The 20,117-nt window shown below is 49.0% G+C and overlaps 1 protein-coding gene across 1 annotated transcript in view; it reads left to right on the top strand.

Annotated features, from left to right (window-relative positions):
• The window catches only part of Efcab6 (EF-hand calcium binding domain 6), a 199,839-nt gene that overhangs the window by 119,855 nt on the left and 59,867 nt on the right, over positions 1–20,117 (top strand). The window contains exons 12-19 of the mRNA XM_075963519.1: positions 637–745; positions 2,514–2,681; positions 4,957–5,016; positions 5,122–5,282; positions 5,937–6,107; positions 7,739–7,907; positions 15,517–15,631; positions 17,675–17,808. Coding sequence (XP_075819634.1) covers positions 637–745; positions 2,514–2,681; positions 4,957–5,016; positions 5,122–5,282; positions 5,937–6,107; positions 7,739–7,907; positions 15,517–15,631; positions 17,675–17,808 — 1,087 coding nt within the window. The remainder of the gene's footprint in view (positions 1–636; positions 746–2,513; positions 2,682–4,956; positions 5,017–5,121; positions 5,283–5,936; positions 6,108–7,738; positions 7,908–15,516; positions 15,632–17,674; positions 17,809–20,117) is intronic.

Genomic DNA, 20,117 nt, shown 5'->3' with positions numbered 1-20,117 from the left:
AAAAAGTTCAACCAGCTGGGGCCCAAACACTCCAATATATGAGTCTGTGGAGGCCATCTCTATTCAGAGCACCACACAGGGGTCTGTGTCTCCCTTTCTGATGGGAATTTACAAGGAAGCCTTAGCTCCCAAAGTGGATGGCCGTGGCCTCCAAGAGCACTGGCATGGTCGATGGAGCTTCAGGGTCAGAGGTAAGAAAAGACAAGAAGTATTGAGGGTGCAAGTGACCATGGCACAGTCACTGGAGGACAGAGGCTGGGACTTCCCATGCCCTCAGCTGCGGGACCCATGTGCTGCAGCTTACTGCCTGCCCCATGGTCCTGGTGGCCAACAACCTCTGATTTCCTTCCTGGTTTTTTTTTGTGAGATCAGATTTGTGGGTTTGAAAGATGTCTGACTAGGGTTGCTCAGCATCAGGGGCAGCAGGAGGACAGGATGGCATACTAAGAGATGGCTGAGGGCAGTTCTCTGTCTAAGTCTTCCATACCTAGTAGCAAACAGGCCTGCCCTTGTGCACTATCTTTTTTGAAAAGCCTCTGCAAAGCCTGTACTGTAAGAATTAGAGCATTTGCTTTTTGCCAGAGCAGGTTCAAGGGTGCAATATCCTTCCTAGTTTTCTCCTTCTCCTCTTTGTAGCACTGACTCGAGAAACCAGTCTCGCAAGGAAAATGTCATCAAGAAGTTATTCAGGTACTCGGAGGAGCGCTACATAGCCCTGAAGAAGTCCTTGTTAATTATCAGCACGGTAAGAGCCTGAACCCTTCTCTGGAAAGATCCACAGGAGGTAGGAAAATTCACAATCAGTGTGGCAGTCAGGAGGCTACATCGTGTTTGTCAGGACAGGGTAACCAAAGGGACCAAGTGGACAAGCATGCAGAGACATTGGAGTTCTCATACGCTGCTGATGGGAATGAAAACTTGTTCAACTACTCTGAAGAACAGTAATTCCATACCTAGGTATCAGCCAAGAGAAACAGAAACAGCCTCACAAAGATGCATGTATAAATGTTTCAAGAGATGCTGTCTGTTATGTTCTAACTGGAAATGACCCAGACACAGATAAGTAGTCTATGACATGTCCATGTGACATGTCCTTAGAATACCTAAGTCAGGAGTGAAAAGGAAGGAGATGCCAGGAGTGAGAAGGAACACAGATATTCAGGAGATTGGGGGTGACACAAATGCTCCGGTGTCTGGGCACATGTCAGAAGTTAGTAAGGAAGTTGTCAGTGATTCCGATTTGGATGTTTATACACTAATTATTATTCACAAACCATAAACAGGCATATTTAGTCCGATTACCTCAGAGAACCTGTCTTCCATAGCTGGGAGATGTGATTACAAACACTTGCTGTAAAAGCATGAGGACTTGAATTCAAATCCCCAGCACCCAGCAAAGCACCGGATGTGGCTGTGCACCGTGTACCTGGTACTGTTGAGAAGAAGGCAGGTGGACAGCTGGGGCTCTATGGCAGCCAGCCTTGCTCAGGGTTCAGAGAGAGACCCTGTCTCAATAAAATAGAGTGACATCACACCAGTTTACCTCTTCTGGCCTTCACATGTAACACGGGATATCTCCACTCACGTGTGTGCATACACCACACATACACATAGAAAATAATAATAAAAATAAGAATTTTAGGAGCACTTGCTGCTCCTTCAGAGGACCTGGGTTCAATTCCAGCACCTGACTTCCTGTGACTCCTCTTCCAAGACATCTGACACCCTCTTCTGGCCTCCAAGGGCACCAGGCACACATAGGTGCATTCATACACACACATATGCAGACACTTACACATCCACATATAAAAATAAAAGAGTAGGAACTCTGCTCTCCTAGCCTCTGGACCCACTCTGGCAGTCAGTGTCAGCTGCTGACTGACACTCGAAATTCCCTCTCCGGGATAGAGGCTTTATATTCCCACCTTCCCAGAAAACAGGGGCTCTTGATTTTCATATTTAGTTATCAACAGCATTCAGTTCCATGGAACATGCTTACCTCAGAAGGCTTCGCCTCTAGTATTTCTTTTATGCAATGTGGCAGAGATCTCTCCCTCAGCATCTGCTCATCTGTGCAACCCATGAGGTTGGAGAGACTGGAAACATCCTATTGCTACTCAGATCAATTGGCAAGCTGCAGCGGAGCTCAGGGAGATTCTGAGCCAACAGGTGGGGCTAGGAGGAGGAGGGCTCTTCATGCTGTGGAGACCCTTGGGAAGGAGTTGGCCTGTGCCCCCTAAAAGACCGCATTCCTCCAGGCAATTTCCTGCCTTTTGCCTGGCAGAGGATCTCTTCTTCTAGGAAAAGGCTTAGAAAGCCTCGGGGGTGCCTACCTCTGCCCAGCTCTTATACACATCCACGGTGTATGTCGTGGCCATTGGCTGCTGTTTTAAGTCATAGCTCAGCTTGGCCGAAGCTAATGCTTTACTATTACTGAATATGTACGTGGTGTTTCCTGCCTTTTAATTTTTTTTTAAAAAAATTCTTGATATTATTTACACTCTCCTACTCAGACGCCCAGTGGACACATAGCTTGGGAGGATCTGCGACATGTCCTAAACTGCATGGTTGCAAAGTTAAGTGATTTGGAATTCATTGAACTGAAGCAGACATTTGACCCTGAGGGCACTGGAGTAGTGAAGATCAGCTCCCTACTGGACGCGTTGGATGATAGCCCCAAGGTAGGTCACCACGGTCTCTTGACTGGGTGACTCCCAAAGCCAGGAAGTCAGCATTCTTAGCAAAATGCAGTTTAAATAAATGAATGAATTCACATTTTCGCATGTTTTCATTTCAGGTTACAGTTAAGAGGTCATCTGGTTTAAGCTTTTGTTTTCTAAAGCATATCGAGGATGCTCTCTGGCATTTCTGAGAAACCTGTCCTGAAGCGACAGGTGCCGGGCAGCGCTGCACTTGCCGCCAGGTCTTACAGCCAGGTGTCTGGGGTCACACCTGGTAGCAGCAGCACACACTTGTGGTCCCAGCTCTCAACAGACTGAGGCAGAAGTGCTGCGAGTTCGGGGCTACCCTGTGCGAAGCAGAATGCCAGGCTAGCCAGGACTATATCATGAAATGTATCTGAAAACAATAAAACAGCTACAACAGAAGCATGCTTGGGAAGGGGTCCCATGCCCTGATCTGACACAGTTTTAGGGGTAGCCACCCTGTTCCCCTGCTGTCTACCAGTAGCTTTCAGTCATTGCTGCTTTTGACTGAAAGACGGGCAGTTTTATTAAAAGTAGCTCTGCGGCAGCAGTTAACATGGACAGTCTTTAAGAACGCTGAAAAAGTCAGATTGCTGCACGCGTGGCTGTGTGGCCTTATTGTCAGAACGTTGAGCTGTTTGCCTTCACCATGGAGGGAAATTGCTAGGCTGAGCACAGACCTTGACACACCTAAGTGTGAAAAACTTAAGTCAAAATGTATAGGTTTGTCCATGCCTTCACACACATACACACACACACACTTTTTAAGCATGAAAACTGTGGGAAATGATAGAGGAGCTTATGGTTCCTCAAGTAAGACCTTGGTTATATCCATCCCTAGCTGTATTGGTCAGGAGAAATTGGGCTTGTGTGCTCAGGCAGTACCTCAAAGTATACCTTGACCCAGTTTACCACTGCTGCTTGAGAACAAGATCAAATGAGTTTTCAGGGCATGGAGGTCATCTGGGGTGGGAGCCTGAGCCAGTGTTCAGTTTGTGGCCACTATCTCCATGAGCTACATCCAGGGGCAGATATTGTACCTCTTGAAGACACATGTCTTTTACAACAGGATTGGTGATAGCAGCAACCTGTGGTGTTGCTGTGGAAACTCAGCAGGATAAAGTGTACACTCAGAAGTGTTCCAGTTCTAAATATTCCGTCTCAGTCGTTTTGATGATTGCCTGAGTTTCTCTTGCACAAACACTGCCCACACCCTAAGCCCCTGGTTCTTCCTAACCCTGCTTGCAGAGTGAGTGGTGGAGTTTTCAGTGCCTTTCCCAACTCTGGTGTAGGACAGACCCTGGCTTAGCTCAGGTCTGTGGTGCTCAGGGCTTCTCATCCCTGGGCAGCGCAGCAACTGTGCACATTTTCAAACCGAGCCAAACTGAGACAGTAAGCAGCCTCTCATACAGCAAGGGACATGATCTTTGCTCGGCGTAACTGGAGCTGTGACACATGTGCACACACACACACAAATCTGCTGTATATATGTGCACACGTATAAACCTTCCATATATATGTGCACACATACTTAAGCCTACCATGTATATCTGTACACACACTCAAACCTGTCATATGTATGTGTATACACACTCAAACATATCATATACATGTGCACACACTCAAACCTTCCAAATATATGTGCACATATGCAATCTTGTTGTATATATGTGCACACACTCAAGCCTGTCATATATATGTGCAGATATACTCAAACCTTCCATATATATGTGCACACTCTCAAGCCTGTAATATATATGTGCACACTCTCAAGCCTATAATATATATGTGCACACACACTCAAACCCGTTATATGTGTAAGAACATACACTTCCAACCCTATGATTTGTATGTAGACAAACACTTTCATTATCAAAACAGTTATATTTGAATATAAGTTGGTATTTAAAGTGGTACATCTACCACATGCATTTTGATGGGTTTGGATATATGCTTTTGTATATTGTACCTGACTTTACCTACAAATAAAGTCTGGTTAATGTGTTCAAGTCTGTCATCTTTCATTAAGCCATCACTAGCATTTAACACAGTGAGGTTTGCTACTTAATTTTAAAGAATCCTGCATATTCTCCTTCATTATATGATCTTGGCATCCACTTTGTTTCCCCTTTTGGAAATTTTGCTCCAACCTGGACCAGCCAGGCAGAGCCAGCTTTCAAATCTAAGCCCGTAGCTTCCTGTTGCCCCTCAGGGAGCACTGGTACTCATAAGGTTTCTCTTATTCACTTAGGTGAGAAAAATGTCCCCCTTTACAGAGACCAAGGCACCTCCACATATGGCTTGGAATTCAGTAAGTACCACTGGCCTTCTGTTTGTGAATACCATCCCCATGTGCTTTGAGGGTGCCTGCAGACTGGCTTCCAATGCGGTAAGTGTATTTCTCTTCCTGTGTCAGGTTGAAGAAATGGTGCTTGATGCCATCACCAGGAACCTCCAGGCCTTTTACGGCATGCTGCAGTCATATGACCTTGGTGATACAGGGACCATAGCAAGAAATAACTTCAAGAAAGTCATAAACACATTCTGCCCATATCTCTCAAATGAGCACTTTGTAAAGTAAGTTCACAGGTCCTTCCCTTCCTTCTTCTTCCCAGCCTGCTGCATGACCCCCGTGGATAATATCGGTAGCAGACACTGTGTTGAGTCCTCACTGAGCAGTACACTAAGAGTTTACCATGTGTAATTGAATCTCACCACCACCATTAAAGAGGATGGATGGAGAAGCTGTGTAACCACTGTGAGGCTCCAGGGAGTCAGGGACACAGGCTCCATCTGGGTCTCTAGGATAGCTGGCTATTCCTATTGCTTTCTGTTTTTTAAAAAGATTTGTTTATAAGTGTACACGTGTGTCTCTGTGTATATATATACATGTGCAAGAACAGCGCCTGTGGAAATCACAATCCTCCTGGATACCTGGCGTTGGGCTTCTTCATTTTTAGCCTTGGGCTGAAGAGATGGCTCAGGGGGTAAGGGTACAAACTGTTCTTACAGAGGACCCAGGAACAGTTCCCAGCACCCACATCAGGCCGCTCGCAACCACACGTGACTCCTGCTCCAGGAGTTCCAATGCCTCTGGTCTCACTGGGCACCCACACTTAAGTGCACAGATACATGCATAAACACATCCACCAACACATAGTTTTTTTTAAAAAAATCTTAATTTTAGCCTTTTTTAAAAAAGGGCACATTCTGATGATTTTTTAACTTTAGACTCTCCAGTAAGTTTCAAGACACAACCTCAGGACGGATCCTGTACAAGAAACTTCTGTTGTCCATCGGTGTCAATATCCCACCACCCATCCTTCCACTTTCTGTTCCGAAGGATCAGCTAAGCGAAAAGCTGCAATACGAAGAGCAGGGCCAGCCAGATCTTCCTGAGAGGTAAAATAAGAGCAAAGGAAAGGCGCCCGGACACCATGGTGCCTCGCTGGAGGAGGCATTCCTTGGGTTCGGTGTCATCAGAGCTGTAAGCCATTAAGAAAGAACGGTGCACCGGGCGCATGTGGTGAGAGCGAGAGGAGCTCTTGTCAGCAATTGAACCCACACCTGCAGATTTTAGAAATGAAAGTGGGATAAACCCAGAGCTGCGGCACTTGCCGAGGTTGTTCTAGTGTCGATAGTCACCTCCCAGACAACTTGACTGCTCTGCCCCTGCGTGCAGCCACACCTCCTCTCTCACGGGAGTTAGAATCTTGGCCATAGCTTACTGTTTATTGTAAAAACACACCCATTAACACAGCTAACGTCTCCTAATGTGAACAGGTGGAGCTGTTAAAACGATAGCCAGATTGAGCTGTCTGAATGGTCAACCAAAACACACTCGGTGAGCCGCAAAAAAAGATATTCTGGCTTTCACTTCCTCTGTAAAAGTATTGGTTTATACTAAGGGAAAGATGCTGTCTTAGCTGCTTGTTGGTAGCCTGTCGTGAGCCTGCAGGAATGGCAACACCTAGGAGTTTCCATCTCGTCATTTCTCTTTCTCAAGGCTCTTGAGCATGCGATGATGGGAATGTCTTCTAAGAGAAAGCTCAGCTATCTGGCAACATGTCTCCCCAAAGCTGGGAGAAGCAACAGTGGCCGTTAAGCTGCTCACAAAGCAGCTTTTCCTAGAGGGAAGGCTGGAACTCTGCTCTGCATAGCTGCCCCACCGGTGTCCTGTTATTCCGCAGGGCCTAGGAGACCGTGGAGGGCCGGGAAAGAATTAGCTTCCAGCTGCCCACCCTCTCATAATACATTTTGTGAATTGATTCTACAGAGAAACTCAGGATAACCATGACTTCTCTGCTCTACCACAGATGGCCCGTGACTTCATTCACCTAGTTACTACCAAATGCTTTAACTTGACACTTCCCATAGGCCATGACTTTGTTTCCCTGTTTTATGGAAGCATTTTGTTTTTAATCTTCATGCAGCAGTCCACTGGAGAAGTGGAGTCATGGCTGCAGGAGCGTACAGCAGCTGGTCACATTGTATCTGCAGTCTGGAAGCAGAGAAAGGTGGATGCCGGTGTTGGCTTACTTTCTCCTTTCGATGCAGTCAGGACCCCAGCCCCAGCCCAGAGCACGGTGCTGCCCACTTTTAGTGTGGATCTTCCCTTCTCATTTACCTTAAGTCAACAAAATCCTTTCACTGGCATCTGAGAGTCCCTCCCAGGTGGTCCTGGTAGCTCTGGGCAATTCCAGATCCTGCACAGCTGACACCACTAACCGTCACGTGTGCCTGGCCGTGTGCTATTTCCACCCAGCTCCGAGTTGAGAGTCTTAGTGTGAAGACAGTCCTGGCCGGCCTTGCTGGCGTCGTCATGCCCTGGCAGCAGGACCCTCTGCACAGATACTGTTCTGCTGACCTGCGGTCCCGGCTCTGCAGGCCACAAGCCCAGAGAGGAAGCCCTGCTCTCTGACTGGGGTTAGAACTTTGATGGGGGTTATAAACCCCCTAACTATTGTGGGATACATGGTGTACAGGCATGCCATGTCAGCTGGTGGAGAGCTCATTGCTCATTGTGATTTCAGAACCCAGCCCACGAGGGACAAAACCCCGGAGGCCAAGAACATGACCAAGGAAGAAGTCATCGACAGACTCAAGCACTGTATCCAGAAGCAGGACCCCGTGTTCAAAGAGCAGTTTCTTAGCATCAGCAAGGAACCTGATGTGAAGATCGGCCTGGAGGACTTCCGGAAGGTAGGAACCCATGCCGTGTGGGGGGGCTTCCTTCCTGACTGGGTTCATGTGTTCCACCCCACTGCCACACGCACTCCATTCATTGTTGCTGCTTGTTTATTTTGCTGTGGGGAAGAGGACTGGCGGGCGGTAAAAGAATTGAGGTAGGGTGCTCATGGAACCAGCAGGTTTGTGCTGGAAGAGTCCCAGCTTGAGGGCCCTGCCTGGGCTTCAGGAGTTCATTTACACTACTGATTAAGATTCCTACAGTGAGCGCTCCAACCAGGAGCACTTTGGCTATTCCTCGGGAAGACATCTCTGTTAAAGTGCTGTCGTGGCCGTGTGGACAGGCTAGAAAGCAATGGAATCAACTTCCAAGAAGTCAGTACTCTCTTGCGTGCCTGCTCTTTCCTTGGTGTCTACCTCCAGGCCAGGTGTCATAAACAGAGGCCCAGATCGAGAGTTCATTTTGGTGTCTTCACCCTGTGTTCCCGTTTAGAGCAGTTGCAGATAAAAGCTTTGAAAACTATGTTGTTGTCTTAGCTAGGGTTTCTATTGCTATGATGAAACGCCATGACCAAAGCAAAGATTTTATTTGGCTTACCCTTACACCATGGGCTGGGCCCTCTCCCACCAGTCACTAATTAAGAAAATGCCTTACAGCTGGATCTATGGACGCCTTTTCTCAGTTGAGGTTCCCCTTTCGGATGACGCTAGCTCATAGGGAGTTGTCATGACACTATCCACTGTCAGCCCAGAAGGTACTCTGGATGTCCTCTGGGTGCCTGGCCAGATTCAGCATGTAGAGCAAAGGATTCTCCTTGCGGGCTCAGGAAACGCCCTGGGGAGCAGCTGAAGCCTCCATGATGGTGAAGGAGGTGGTGGGTGAAGGTGGACATGTAGGCTTAGCTCCGTGACTGGACTTCCTGTTCCCCAAAACTTCCGGATGTCCAGGATGCCTTAATGGGGTCACCAGCTTTGTTTGGGGCTCTTCGTACCTCATTTCGTTGGCCTAAGTCCCTCAAGACCCATGGAAGTCTGGACTTATTTCTCTGTGTTCCAGCCCCAGCCTTGGCCCAAGAGCAGCTGGATTCTCAGAGCAGGTAGCCACACCCAAACTGGTACAGCAGCAGCACACTGACCACTGACCCTTATCTAGGGCCAGCTGTCAGGAGGCTCAGTTTCCTAAGGATTGAGCTCCATGGGTTTTCAGAAGTTCTGTACCTTTACCAAGGTCTGCTCATTCCACAGACGACCGGAGAAGTGTGATGTCTGCCGGGTGTCTGTGGGTTTGTTTACTGGGTTCTTTTATGTTCTGTTAATGTTGTGTGATTCACCCCGAGGCTGTTAGTGAGATAGATTTCAAAACACAGAGATCCCTGTGTCTGTGTAACTCTGGGTACAAAGGGATGCTGCATGGCCTCAAGGCCACCTTCTTTCTGATTTGTTTTGGTGACTGTTAGGCTGGTGCTGTCTTTCCCCACCTTTGACTTTCAAACTCAGTGGGCACTTAAGAGCAAGCCTCTCATGAGCACATTAACTCACTCATCATGAAGTGTGGTTGAGCATCTTACTATTTTCTCTAACCTGGACATCACATGGTTCCTTTTCTGTCTGTCCTTGCCATTAGGTTATTCAACTGCTTCCATGGTTAAGCGTTCCCAGGTATCCCATTATGAGATGACTCTTTTTCCTTCCAGTTGTAAAGCCTATGCTAGAGACGGCAGCTCACTGCTTGCACCTCCATAGAAGTGCAGGGAGCTTTAGTACTGTGAACCAAACTCCTGGAAAGCCATGTCTGCAGAGACTGCAGAATTCCAGCACCACGGAGAGACTGGAATGGTGTGGGTCCAGAGGCTAATGACCTTATCTTGGGCTAGTTCTAGCCCCCTGGCACAGCCTTTCCTTGCCCACCTCTGTGTGGAACCAATATCTCATGACAAATAGATTAAAACCTGTGGAAACAATTGACTCAGAAGATGACCAGCTTCTACCAAAAGCTAAGAGTCATCCTGAGGAAATAGAACGGCTCTCCACATCTCGTTGCACCCACCTCTTTAGTGTACCCACCAATGTATTTTAAAGTTGCCTGGATTTATGACTTTCTTTGTTCTGTAAAATTATAGAAACTTCATGAAACTGCCTGCCTGTAGAAACATGAATTTGGGGTGACCTAAGTCAGTATTCCCGGGTCATGGTCACTCAGAATGGCTCCAGAATAAACTCTTATTCCTTTAAGATAAGAACTACAGGTTTTGTGTCAACGGCACTTTATCATCTCTTTTGTGGTACTGTTTGCCACATGCTTCAGTTTAAATATAATCGAAAATTCCATGAGACTTTTCTTTCATGCTGAAATTAACCTGACCTAACAATCTCACCTTACATATTTGTGATAGCTGTCTGTGTGTCTGTCACAATATCCTCCTCTTCTCCCTCCTCCTTCTCTTCCTCTTTGCTTGAAACTGGACTCATTCCTTCATCCTGCCTAAAGCTCTCCCTTTGTAAATCATATAGTGAGAGTGCACTGGTCGCTCATTCAGAGTTCCTTAGTTCTCTACTTAAGGTCCTTCATCCAGACTGCACCCTAAACTTAGCTACCCCCCCAAGGCTACTCTGAGCTGTGATAATTTTCTAGGCTTTTCTTACCTTATTATTATTATTTCCATTTGTTTTTTAAAACCATGACTAATTTTTGAGGATTCCTTCCTGATCAGTATTAATTTTAAATAAATAGTTGTGTGTGTGTGCATGTGCCTGAGTGTGTGTGTGTGTGTGTGTGCGCGCGCGAGTGTGTATACGCATTCCAGTTTTGGTGGAAGGCCTAAGTTTGTGAGTTTAAGAAACTCGGAAGATCCAGATTAGGATAAATACAAAATCAGAGACAAGATGCTAAAAACCCAGATCAGAGAGCAGGAGAGCAGTGTAAGCTATGTTCCAAGCAGCCACCCAACTATCAGCAGGGATGACAGAGCTGGAGTACACACTAGTGGTGAGTGGGTACAAAGTCAGAGCCACGTCAGCTTGGAACTTTGTCTCCAGTCTCCCTTGAAGAGTGGAGACAAATGGATGTCTTCAGCCTAGCAGGGCAAAACAAAAGGAAGGCAAGCCTAAGGTAGCTCACTGCAGGTCCATCTTCAGGACCAGCCATGCTGCAGGAAGTTCCCAGACTCAAGGAATGAGATGCTGTGAAGACTCAGATGCCCACTGTGAGGGATAAAGAACAGAAGAAGTGTCAACAGGAGATGCCCATGTGTAGTGAGGAGGCAAGCAGCTTTCCTGCCGCCCAGCTCCTGGCTGCCTTTCTAGCTTATGCCTGAAATAACAACACACAAACTCTATTCATTTAAACACTGCCTAGCCCATTATATCTAGCCTCTTCTGGTCTAACTCTCATATTTTGATTAATCCATTTCTAATAATGTGTGTAGCACCACAAAGTGGTGGCTTACCGGGAAGATTCTAACCTGAATCCATCTCGGAGAGGAGAGCTATGGTGTCTGCCTCATTGCCTTCTTCCCAGCATTCTGTTCTGTCTACTCTGCTCACCTAATTTTCTGCCCTATTACAAGGCCAAGGCAGTCTCTTTATTAACCAATGAAAGTAACACATAGACAGATGACCCTCCTACATCACCCATGGTTAAAGCACTTGCTATGCAGGCATGCGCACTGGAATTTACATGCCCAAATCTTACCAGAATGCTTTAGTCCCTCATGTTATGGTGACCCCAACTATAAAATTATTTTCATTGCTACTTCATAACTGTAATTTTGCTACTGTTATAAATCATAATGTAAATATCTGTGTTTTCTGATGATCTTAGGTGACCCCTGTCATTTGTCATTTAGGGTCATTTGACCCTAATGGGGTCATGACCCTTAGGCTGAGAACAGCTGCTCTAGATGGACTGTGCAGTGTTGTAACCCCAAGGGAAAACACTGAGAATGTGATACAAAGGTGAAGCAAGCATGCCACGTATGCAGATGTGTCCATTCTGTCCCAAGCAGAAAGGCCTGGGTCCCCTTGGCCATTGTCATTGGGCACCTGCCACTCAGAGCACCAAAAGCCCTGCAAAACTTCAATAAGTTATCAGGGCCCCAAGGAAGGCTTTCTCTGCAATGAAGTCTGTCCCAGGCAGAGACAATAGAGGTGATCTTTTGAAACATTACTATTATCAGACAGGGGCTGGCAAGATAGCCCAGTTGGTAAAGCACTTGTGTTGCAAACACGAGGGCCTGAGTTTGATTCCTAGAACCCATGAGAAATAAAACATGGTGGCACTCTTGGAATCCCAGTGTTGGTGAGGTAGATATATATGTAAATCCCCAGGACTCACTGGCTAGCCAGTCCACCCTACTTGGTTAACAAAACTAAAAACATGTACACACACACACACATGCACGCACATACACAGCCACATACACACACATGCATGCATGCACACACACACACATGCATGCATGCAGATGCGACCAAGGAGAGAAGCAAGAGATTCAATACCAGTTTATCACTCTTCAGGGGCTTTTCAGGAGCATGTCTCCCAGAGAAGCCAGGGTTTAGCTGGATAAATTTCAGTCTGTTCTCCAGGCTGTGGCTAAGGCCCACTGCCTGTGAGTTGCTGGCAGGCATTAAGGATAAGTCTTCTGGATTGGCTGCTGTGTTCATTGAGACAGATGCGAGGGTACCTTGGGGGCGTTTAGCGTTTCTGAAAAGCATGCCAGCGAGGGCATGCTTGCTCCGTGGTGCTCCGTGGCCCTGGGGAGCGGCCCACCCAGCCCAATGGACAGGCTGCGTGAGGCTCCTCAGTTCTTCACAACCCTCCAGGCTGGGAAACATTTGCCTGCAGACATTTTCTTCCTCTCTGCTGCATATGTTTTGGTGAAAGGACTAAGTGGGAGGACTTGGCGATGAATAATTCATGTGTGATTGTTTTCAAAATAGGAAGTTCGTTTTTTTTCAAAGTGAGTAACCCATCTATTCATTCCTGAGACCTATTGCCTCTGGGTGCTTCTGTGTGGGCCGCAGCTTTCTATCTAAACAGTTGTCACAACCCATGCTGTGGCAGGCTCCTCCATGCTGCGGGGCCTGGGAACACAGGCGAAGAATGGCGCAGATGGTGTGGGATTCCCAATCAAAGGGTGGCCTTGGAACTGAGCATCTCTCCTCAGTAATCGCACAACCCCTAGTTCTGCAGTCAGCACACTGTGGTCTGTTCACTGTACACACGTGCGCGCACATACACAAACACACAAACACACAACCGAGACTAGGCCCCACAAACCAAGAAGGATATATCAGCCATTTTCCCTGTGTTCACCTCCAGCTCCCTGCATCCTCTTCCCGCACACCTGAAAGGATGGACGGGTCCTGGATAAAGTGAGGCCTGTTCTGTTCGCGGAGCAACTTCTAGACTGTTCAAGTCATTCAAAGTCTGCCGCTGAGTGGGGAGGAAGTGCCTGGAAACTACACTGTGCCCAGTCAGGGAGGGAGGAAAAATGCTTTTTGAAGCCTCCAGGGAAGATGGGGGCACCTGAGAAAGGACCTTTTCATACCCCTAATGGCCTCCTGCACCCACCCATTTGGTGGGGTCACAAGATATTTGCCAAGACTTCAGTTACCCTTCCCTGTGTGGCCAGTTAGGACTGGTGTAAGGACCCCCGAATTCCACAGCAGGCAGCTCCCTCTTCCCCTTGGTGCGTCCAGTCCACTTTTCACTCCCCATTGTTCTCCCCCTGGTTTCCTTATTCCAACAGGATGAGGTGGTTTGTAAGCAGAACCAGGTTTAAGCTCCAGCCTTACCGCTTCCAGGTCAGGTGACCAGAGCAAGTCAGTAGCCTCTGTTTCCAGACTTTTGTACGAGGATTCTGAGAGGTCCTTTCTCTGAGCCTCTGATGGGATGAAATGGAGGGCTCAGCACAGCGCATGGCTTGCAGTTAGTGAGGGTGGTCGATGGATCCAGTCCTGTCTTAGGCCTGTCCTCTAGACTTTCTGCTCTGGGCTGTGTGTAACACCAGGACCGTCTGGCAGTGTCGACTTACTCCACGTCTCCCCCATGCAGTGTGATCCTCAGAACAGGAAGGCACCAGTGCCAGGCTCCCAAGATATGTCTTTTCAATGCCAAGGCTCAATCCAAGCTAAGGGAGCCGTGGAAGCAGGCTCAGTGGGCCATATAGGAACATTCACATGATATTCCATAGAGCCTGGAAGCTAGTGTCCCCTAGAGTACCCGCCTCCTCCTGATGTCCCATGCCAGCTGCTCCTGAGAAGGCAAGGCCCCTAGGAACACAGCTGGCTACGCTGATGGCTGTGTCATGGCACCTGACCTATGAACTCTTTCCCTGTCCTGACCAGTGTAGGGTACCATGGAGAGGTCAGCACAGACTATATTGTGCCCAGCTAGAGCCCCTGGACCCTCCTGAGATGAATTCCTTCCTCCCTCCCTCCCTCCTTCCTTCTTTCCTTTCTTTTTTTTTAAAAAAAATTTTAATTGTAATTTTTTTTTTTTATTTTTCAAGACAGGGTTTCTCTGTGTAGCTTTAGAACCTGTCCTGGAACTCTCTCTGTAGACCAGGCTGGGACCAAATTCACAGAGATCTGCCTGCCTTTGCCTCCCGAGTTCTGGGATTAAAGGTGTGTGCTGCCACTGCCAGGCTTATGGGAATGAATTTGAATAAACATGCCACCAGGGATGGCTTCCCCGGGCTAGTCACACATCCATTATCCCACTAACCTGCTGTGCAGACATACCACCTCTTCCTACAGCCTTGCACACTCAGCCCCCAACAAGCTGTCTCTGTGCCCAGTGAGTTCAGCCATCCTGCTAGCTGCACAGCCAGTCCTGTTCTGAGCCTGGAAACTGCAGCCGTTGGGAAGGTCTCCACTCTCAGACCATGAATGCTGTGTGAACAGAAAGAGCTGTGTCTTCTGTCCCCTGCACTGACCCCCAAAACCCCTCTGTGGGAGGATTGTCCCTGTCTACCTACTGACCCATCGTCTTACCCACAGCAGCTCAGCCAGTCAGTGTCCCCTAGGGAGGTGGCTTTGGGACAGCTCTGCCCCAGTGCTTGCTACACAAGGATCTGTGTTTGCTCATTTGTTCCCCACACCATATACACAACCGGAATAGGAGGGGGTGTGTGTTGGAGTGAAGGGTCCAGAAACCACCTTTCGCGAGTGGACTCACACAAGAGAGAGGCAAAATGGAGCCTGCAGGTGCCCTCCCATCAGAGAGCCACACAGCTCCCTTCTGTGGATCTTGATGGAACTTGAGGGACAATCTTATCTTCCCTCCCGAAACTGCCTTTATTGCACCCTGGACTCCTGGAAAATACGCAAATAAAAAGCTAGCTTACGGGACTCAGAAGCCACTCGAGAGACAAGAGAGAGCTGGATCCCCTTGTCTGGCAGGGCGTTGGCAAAGAGCAGCTGAGCTGGCTGTGTCTGGGTGTCATACTGCCTGTGCCCTTTGTTTACTCACAAGCCCCACAAGCAGGCCTTTGCCCACCCTCGGCAGCCATGGGCGGGGTAAGAGGACAAGTAATAATGACCACTGGTGCCTGTGGAGGAGCAGGGGAATGTGGGTCAGACACCCTAATGCCTCTCTCCCTCCTGTTCTCCTCCCTGCTAGGTCCTGGAGGAAAGCGGAATGCCTATGAATGACAACCAATATGCAATGCTGGCCTCCAAGATAGGCTACAAGAAGGAAGGCATGAGCTACCAGGACTTCACCTCGGGATTTGAAGGTAGCTAGCCGGCAGGTGCTCGTGTGTCTTGCTGCGGTGGGGCCAGATGGCACCAAGCTCTTTCCTGGCAGTGCTGGGCCACTGACCATGCTGACCATGGGACAGCAACCTCGGCTGAGAGGCAGAAGCCTTCTCGGCCTAACCCTATCTGTGTTTCAGTCATTTCACCAAGTTAAGAGAGAACTTTAGGAGCAGACTACAAGCTTAGGTGGTCCTGCGAGTACTTCCCCAGACCCTCCTCACCATAAAAAGATGCTATCTGGGGGCTGAGAATGTAGCTCAAAAGTATTCTGGCCTGGCATTCACAAGGCTTGGTTTCAAACCAACTATGCTGAGGAAAATAAACGCACACACATAAAATCAAAAGATGGTTATATGTAATTCGCAATGCCACCCACAGCTGAGTGTTGTTCCTCCCTCTTCACAGGTGGGGTACAGACTTTCCAGAGTTGGTTATATACCCAAGACCACCTAGGCATGTCCTGCCCCAACCCTAACGGCCCGTAAAAAGTTGGGAACCAGATTTTGTGTCATGAGATAAGGCAGAGCTGAGTCACCTCCTCGGCCACCTGTGCCTCCTGCTCCTTGGCAGTTGAGGGCAGATGGTATAGTCTTGAGAGAGCAGGGAAAGCTGGACCTCTGACCCTTGGAAGGTCCCAGGACTGTCACCTTCCTGCCTCCAGTTGCCTACCACAGCTACTAAGTTTGTGTGTGGTTCATGTTCCTGTGAAGGAGTGTACTTCTCATTGCCGCAGAAAACATGTGGGGTGGCTGACTGGGCAGCTCTAGTGACCCTGGGCACTCTCTTCCCCTGCCCTGGCTTTGAGGGGTGACGTCATTGCCTTGGAGAGCGTGTCCCAGGCAGCATCCCTACTTACACAACAAGAGATCCTACTCCTGGTAGGGTAGCGGGGACAATAGGAACAGCTTAAAATGCTCTCACCTTCTGTCTGACTTGACGTTCAGGAAGGGAAAGTCATGTGCTAGTGACCTTAGGAAGGCACACACATGTGCATGTATGTGTTTGTGGATGTGTATATTTGTGTGTCTGTGTGTGTGTGTGTACATGCACGCACATGTGTGTCAGAGGTGGTCACTGGGGAGGGATCAGATCAGGTCATCTGCCGAAAAATAGCAAGCCCCTACTATGAGGTGGAGAAAGAAGTTAGGGAGCCCTAACCCCACCCTTCAACCTCCCAAAGACCCCACATGTTACTGCAGCCATGCAGAATGTGTAGTGGGATGAGTGAGGAGGCTGCAATTGGCCATCAGGCTCCAGAAGTTCTAGCCATACAACCCAGAGTGCTGCCTGGAGCAGCCAGGGACCCTGTGAGCCCTATCGCTAGCACACCATACACTTCCTTGCACTGAAAGGGGGCGTGAAAATCTAGTTCTTCATGTAGTTGGGAGGATCTAACTCTGGAACCCCTCCCCCGTGTTGCTGTCATCCTTGTGGGATAGGTAAGGAGGCCTCTTTGCAAGGGGCATGTCCATGGTGATGAGGTCAGCTCGGAACCCGAGCACCCACACAGTGCCACTCCACCACTACCACACAAGTGCCACGTGCTCACCATGTGCCCTTAGCTCTGCTAAGTGCTCCCTGCGCAAAATCCCCTATGGGCCAAGACTGTGAACTCTGTGAAGTTGCCCTGGCGTGATGTCATTAATGATGTCCCCTGGCAAGGATACAGTGGTAAGGAAAGCCTGCTGAATTAATGAGCAGGGACCTAATTTCATGTCCTGTCTTTAGGACATGAGTCTAGAGAGAGGGGGAAAAGAGGCAGAAGTCCTCCTCTGGCCCTGGGAATCAGGAGCTGCACCAAGGAAAGACAGAATCATGGGACAGGTTACACACTAAGGTCACTTCCTTTGAGATAAGAGCCTTTCTAAGACATGTTGGGGGGTAAAGAAGGTCATCCTGCCAATAGCAGTGCTCTGCTGGGACCATGGGATGCCGTGCCACGAGGGGTCTTACTCAACCAGGGAAGCATACATGGGGTGGGCGCAGAGCTCATGGACGTCCCCCACTTGCTATCCTTTCAGACACTAAGCCGAGTGGACAGGAAACTAATCCACTGCAGCCACGCGCTGCCTCAAAAACAAACTTGGATGAATACTTCATGTCGGCTGAAGAATGCCAGAGACTCTTCACGAAGAAGCTGAAGGAGTCATTCCGGGTAACTTGTAATCCTCCATTTCATAGTTTCTGTAAGGCTCCGCCCTGCTCACACCCCACCCCGGTGGCTCCAGGGGACACACAGGGGCTGGCAGCCTAACTGTGAGGCCCCACTCTGCTGAAATGCCCAGTCAATACTGATGGTAGAAATCAGGAGCCCCTCTTCTCAGGGGGCGTGGTCACGCATGGGACAGTGGACTCAGGGTCCTTTACACACCCATTTGCCCTTATTCACTCACCAAACAAATGTTGCATGCTCACTGCATGCCGGAGTCTGTCCCACATGTGTGAGTACCCTGCCTGGAGTCTTCTCTTGCCCAAGACACAGACAGTGAGTGACACTCATAGACACTGTGACTGGCTGCTGAGGGGATCTTGGTAGAGTACCGTGGGACAGCAAGGCAGAGCCCTTTAAGGTGGCCCACCCAGAGGAGGAAGGGGCCCCTGCCCTAACTCTGAAGCCCAAATCAAATGCGCGATCGTCAACCTGAGCTTGACCTTCAACCTGATCACCTGGCTGGCAGGGACAGCGTACCAGCATACCAGTGGCTGTGTCTCTGCAGGTCCAGGCTTCTGCTCCTTCGTCCCATTCCTTTATACAATGAGCAGAATGAAGCAGACCCACAGGAAGATGGCATGTTACCTTTCCATACTCTGTTTTCCACTTCGTGGTCTGCATCTAACCTTGCAGGTGCTCCATCCACACGTGGCTCTGGTCAGTCACCCACTTCACTCCGGCTCTTCACTCCGGTTCTGCTCTGGCATGGCCCCCATCTTGTTTGCATTTTCTGTTCCCTTCCTGGGCAACCTGTCCTCTCCGTTGGGACAACTTTGGCCACCTCATCTTCCTTCCTGTTGTCCTTAAGCCCTGACATGAGCCCCGCAGATCAGTTGGCCCTCAGGGCACCCAGTCTGCATGCCATTGTAAGCAGCTTGGTCCAGAATCCCCAGCATTATTCACCACTCACCACAGTACCCCGAGTGACTGCCAGCTGCTTGCAGCACAGCGTGAGCAGTGCTTCATTGGTGAATATGTGAGGCTTCACATGGTGTGCCGGATGCTGAACACATGTATTTGTCTTCATTGAGGAAGCCGATGGTCAGAGATGGAGAGAAACTTACCCAAAGTCCAACATCTATTGAAAGTAATAGCTAGGAAGTAGAGTGTATCTGTTCAGATGCAAGGCCTGTGTGTTGATACTTGGGGTTGTCACGCTGTAGTGGGGGCACTGATGAGATGAGGAGTGATCGAGAATTACAGGCACCGGGTCCTCAGTTGTGCCAGTGGCACAGCACTGAAGGCTGGTGGGACACTGGTCTCAATATTGGCTGTTGGTTGTGTGTCACATTGGAGTGCTATTACCTGCTTCCCGTCTTTCCTCCCCAGCACTGTGAGAGGACCATATGTCAAGGGCTGTGCTTCTGCTGCACCCAGTGGAGAGTTAGTACCCAACAGGTACCCAGAGCATACTCTTAGCCTCATTTATCCAACAAGCTTTATCACATATGGCTGTGGGACATTGCTCTGGGAACTGGCGCTTGAGCCAGACAGATGGGAGTGTAAGTCTTGTGCTTGTGAGTCAACCTGCTGGCAGAGACAAGGAGTGAGACAGACAAGCTTTGCAGACACTGTGGCTGTGGAGGAAGGGCTCACTGGCTGGCCTGAGGCAGCCTTGGGTGTCCGAGAGCAGCAGGGGGAAGGTGGTAGAAAGGGATGGAGTTCATACGTTGGGTTGTCTATAAGAGAGACACGGAGCATGGAATGGGCAGCATGAATGGCCAGGGCACAGGGATAACCTGATGTAGGTGACACGTTAGCCAGGATTCTGTTAGATTCTTGAGGGATCCCAGCTCTAGGTGGGATTGTGGCAGTTAGGCATGAAGGGCAGTTTCCAGGTACAGGGAACAAGTGGGATGTGTGACACATTCTAGAGCTGTGAAAGGGAGGACTTGGGACTCTGAGGATGTGGTCAGAGCATTTAATAAGAACAAGCTACTGTCTGGCGAGGCGAGAAGCCTGTGAGGATTAGCAAGAGGCTTGCCTTTGGCCTTGTTCATTCTGGACATCCTAGCGTCTCGAGTATGAGAAACTCAGAGACAGACTTAGAGGGGAGCAATGAACCATGGGTCTGCAGCCTCATTGAACACTTCACCCAGGGCCCCCTCTCCTCTGGATGGCAGTGACTCTGAGGCAGAGCCAGAGGCATCTAAACAATCCCCACGGTGTTCAGCACAGTGATTGCACATAGTAATGTTTGGTGAGTGAATCAGTGAGCAAACTCAGCTAGAACTTCCCACGAAATCCCAGAG

The sequence above is a fragment of the Microtus pennsylvanicus genome, chromosome 2 (genome assembly GCF_037038515.1).
Source record: "Microtus pennsylvanicus isolate mMicPen1 chromosome 2, mMicPen1.hap1, whole genome shotgun sequence".
NCBI classification, from domain to species: Eukaryota; Metazoa; Chordata; class Mammalia; order Rodentia; family Cricetidae; genus Microtus; species Microtus pennsylvanicus.
This window is presented reverse-complemented; position numbering and strand designations above follow the sequence as displayed.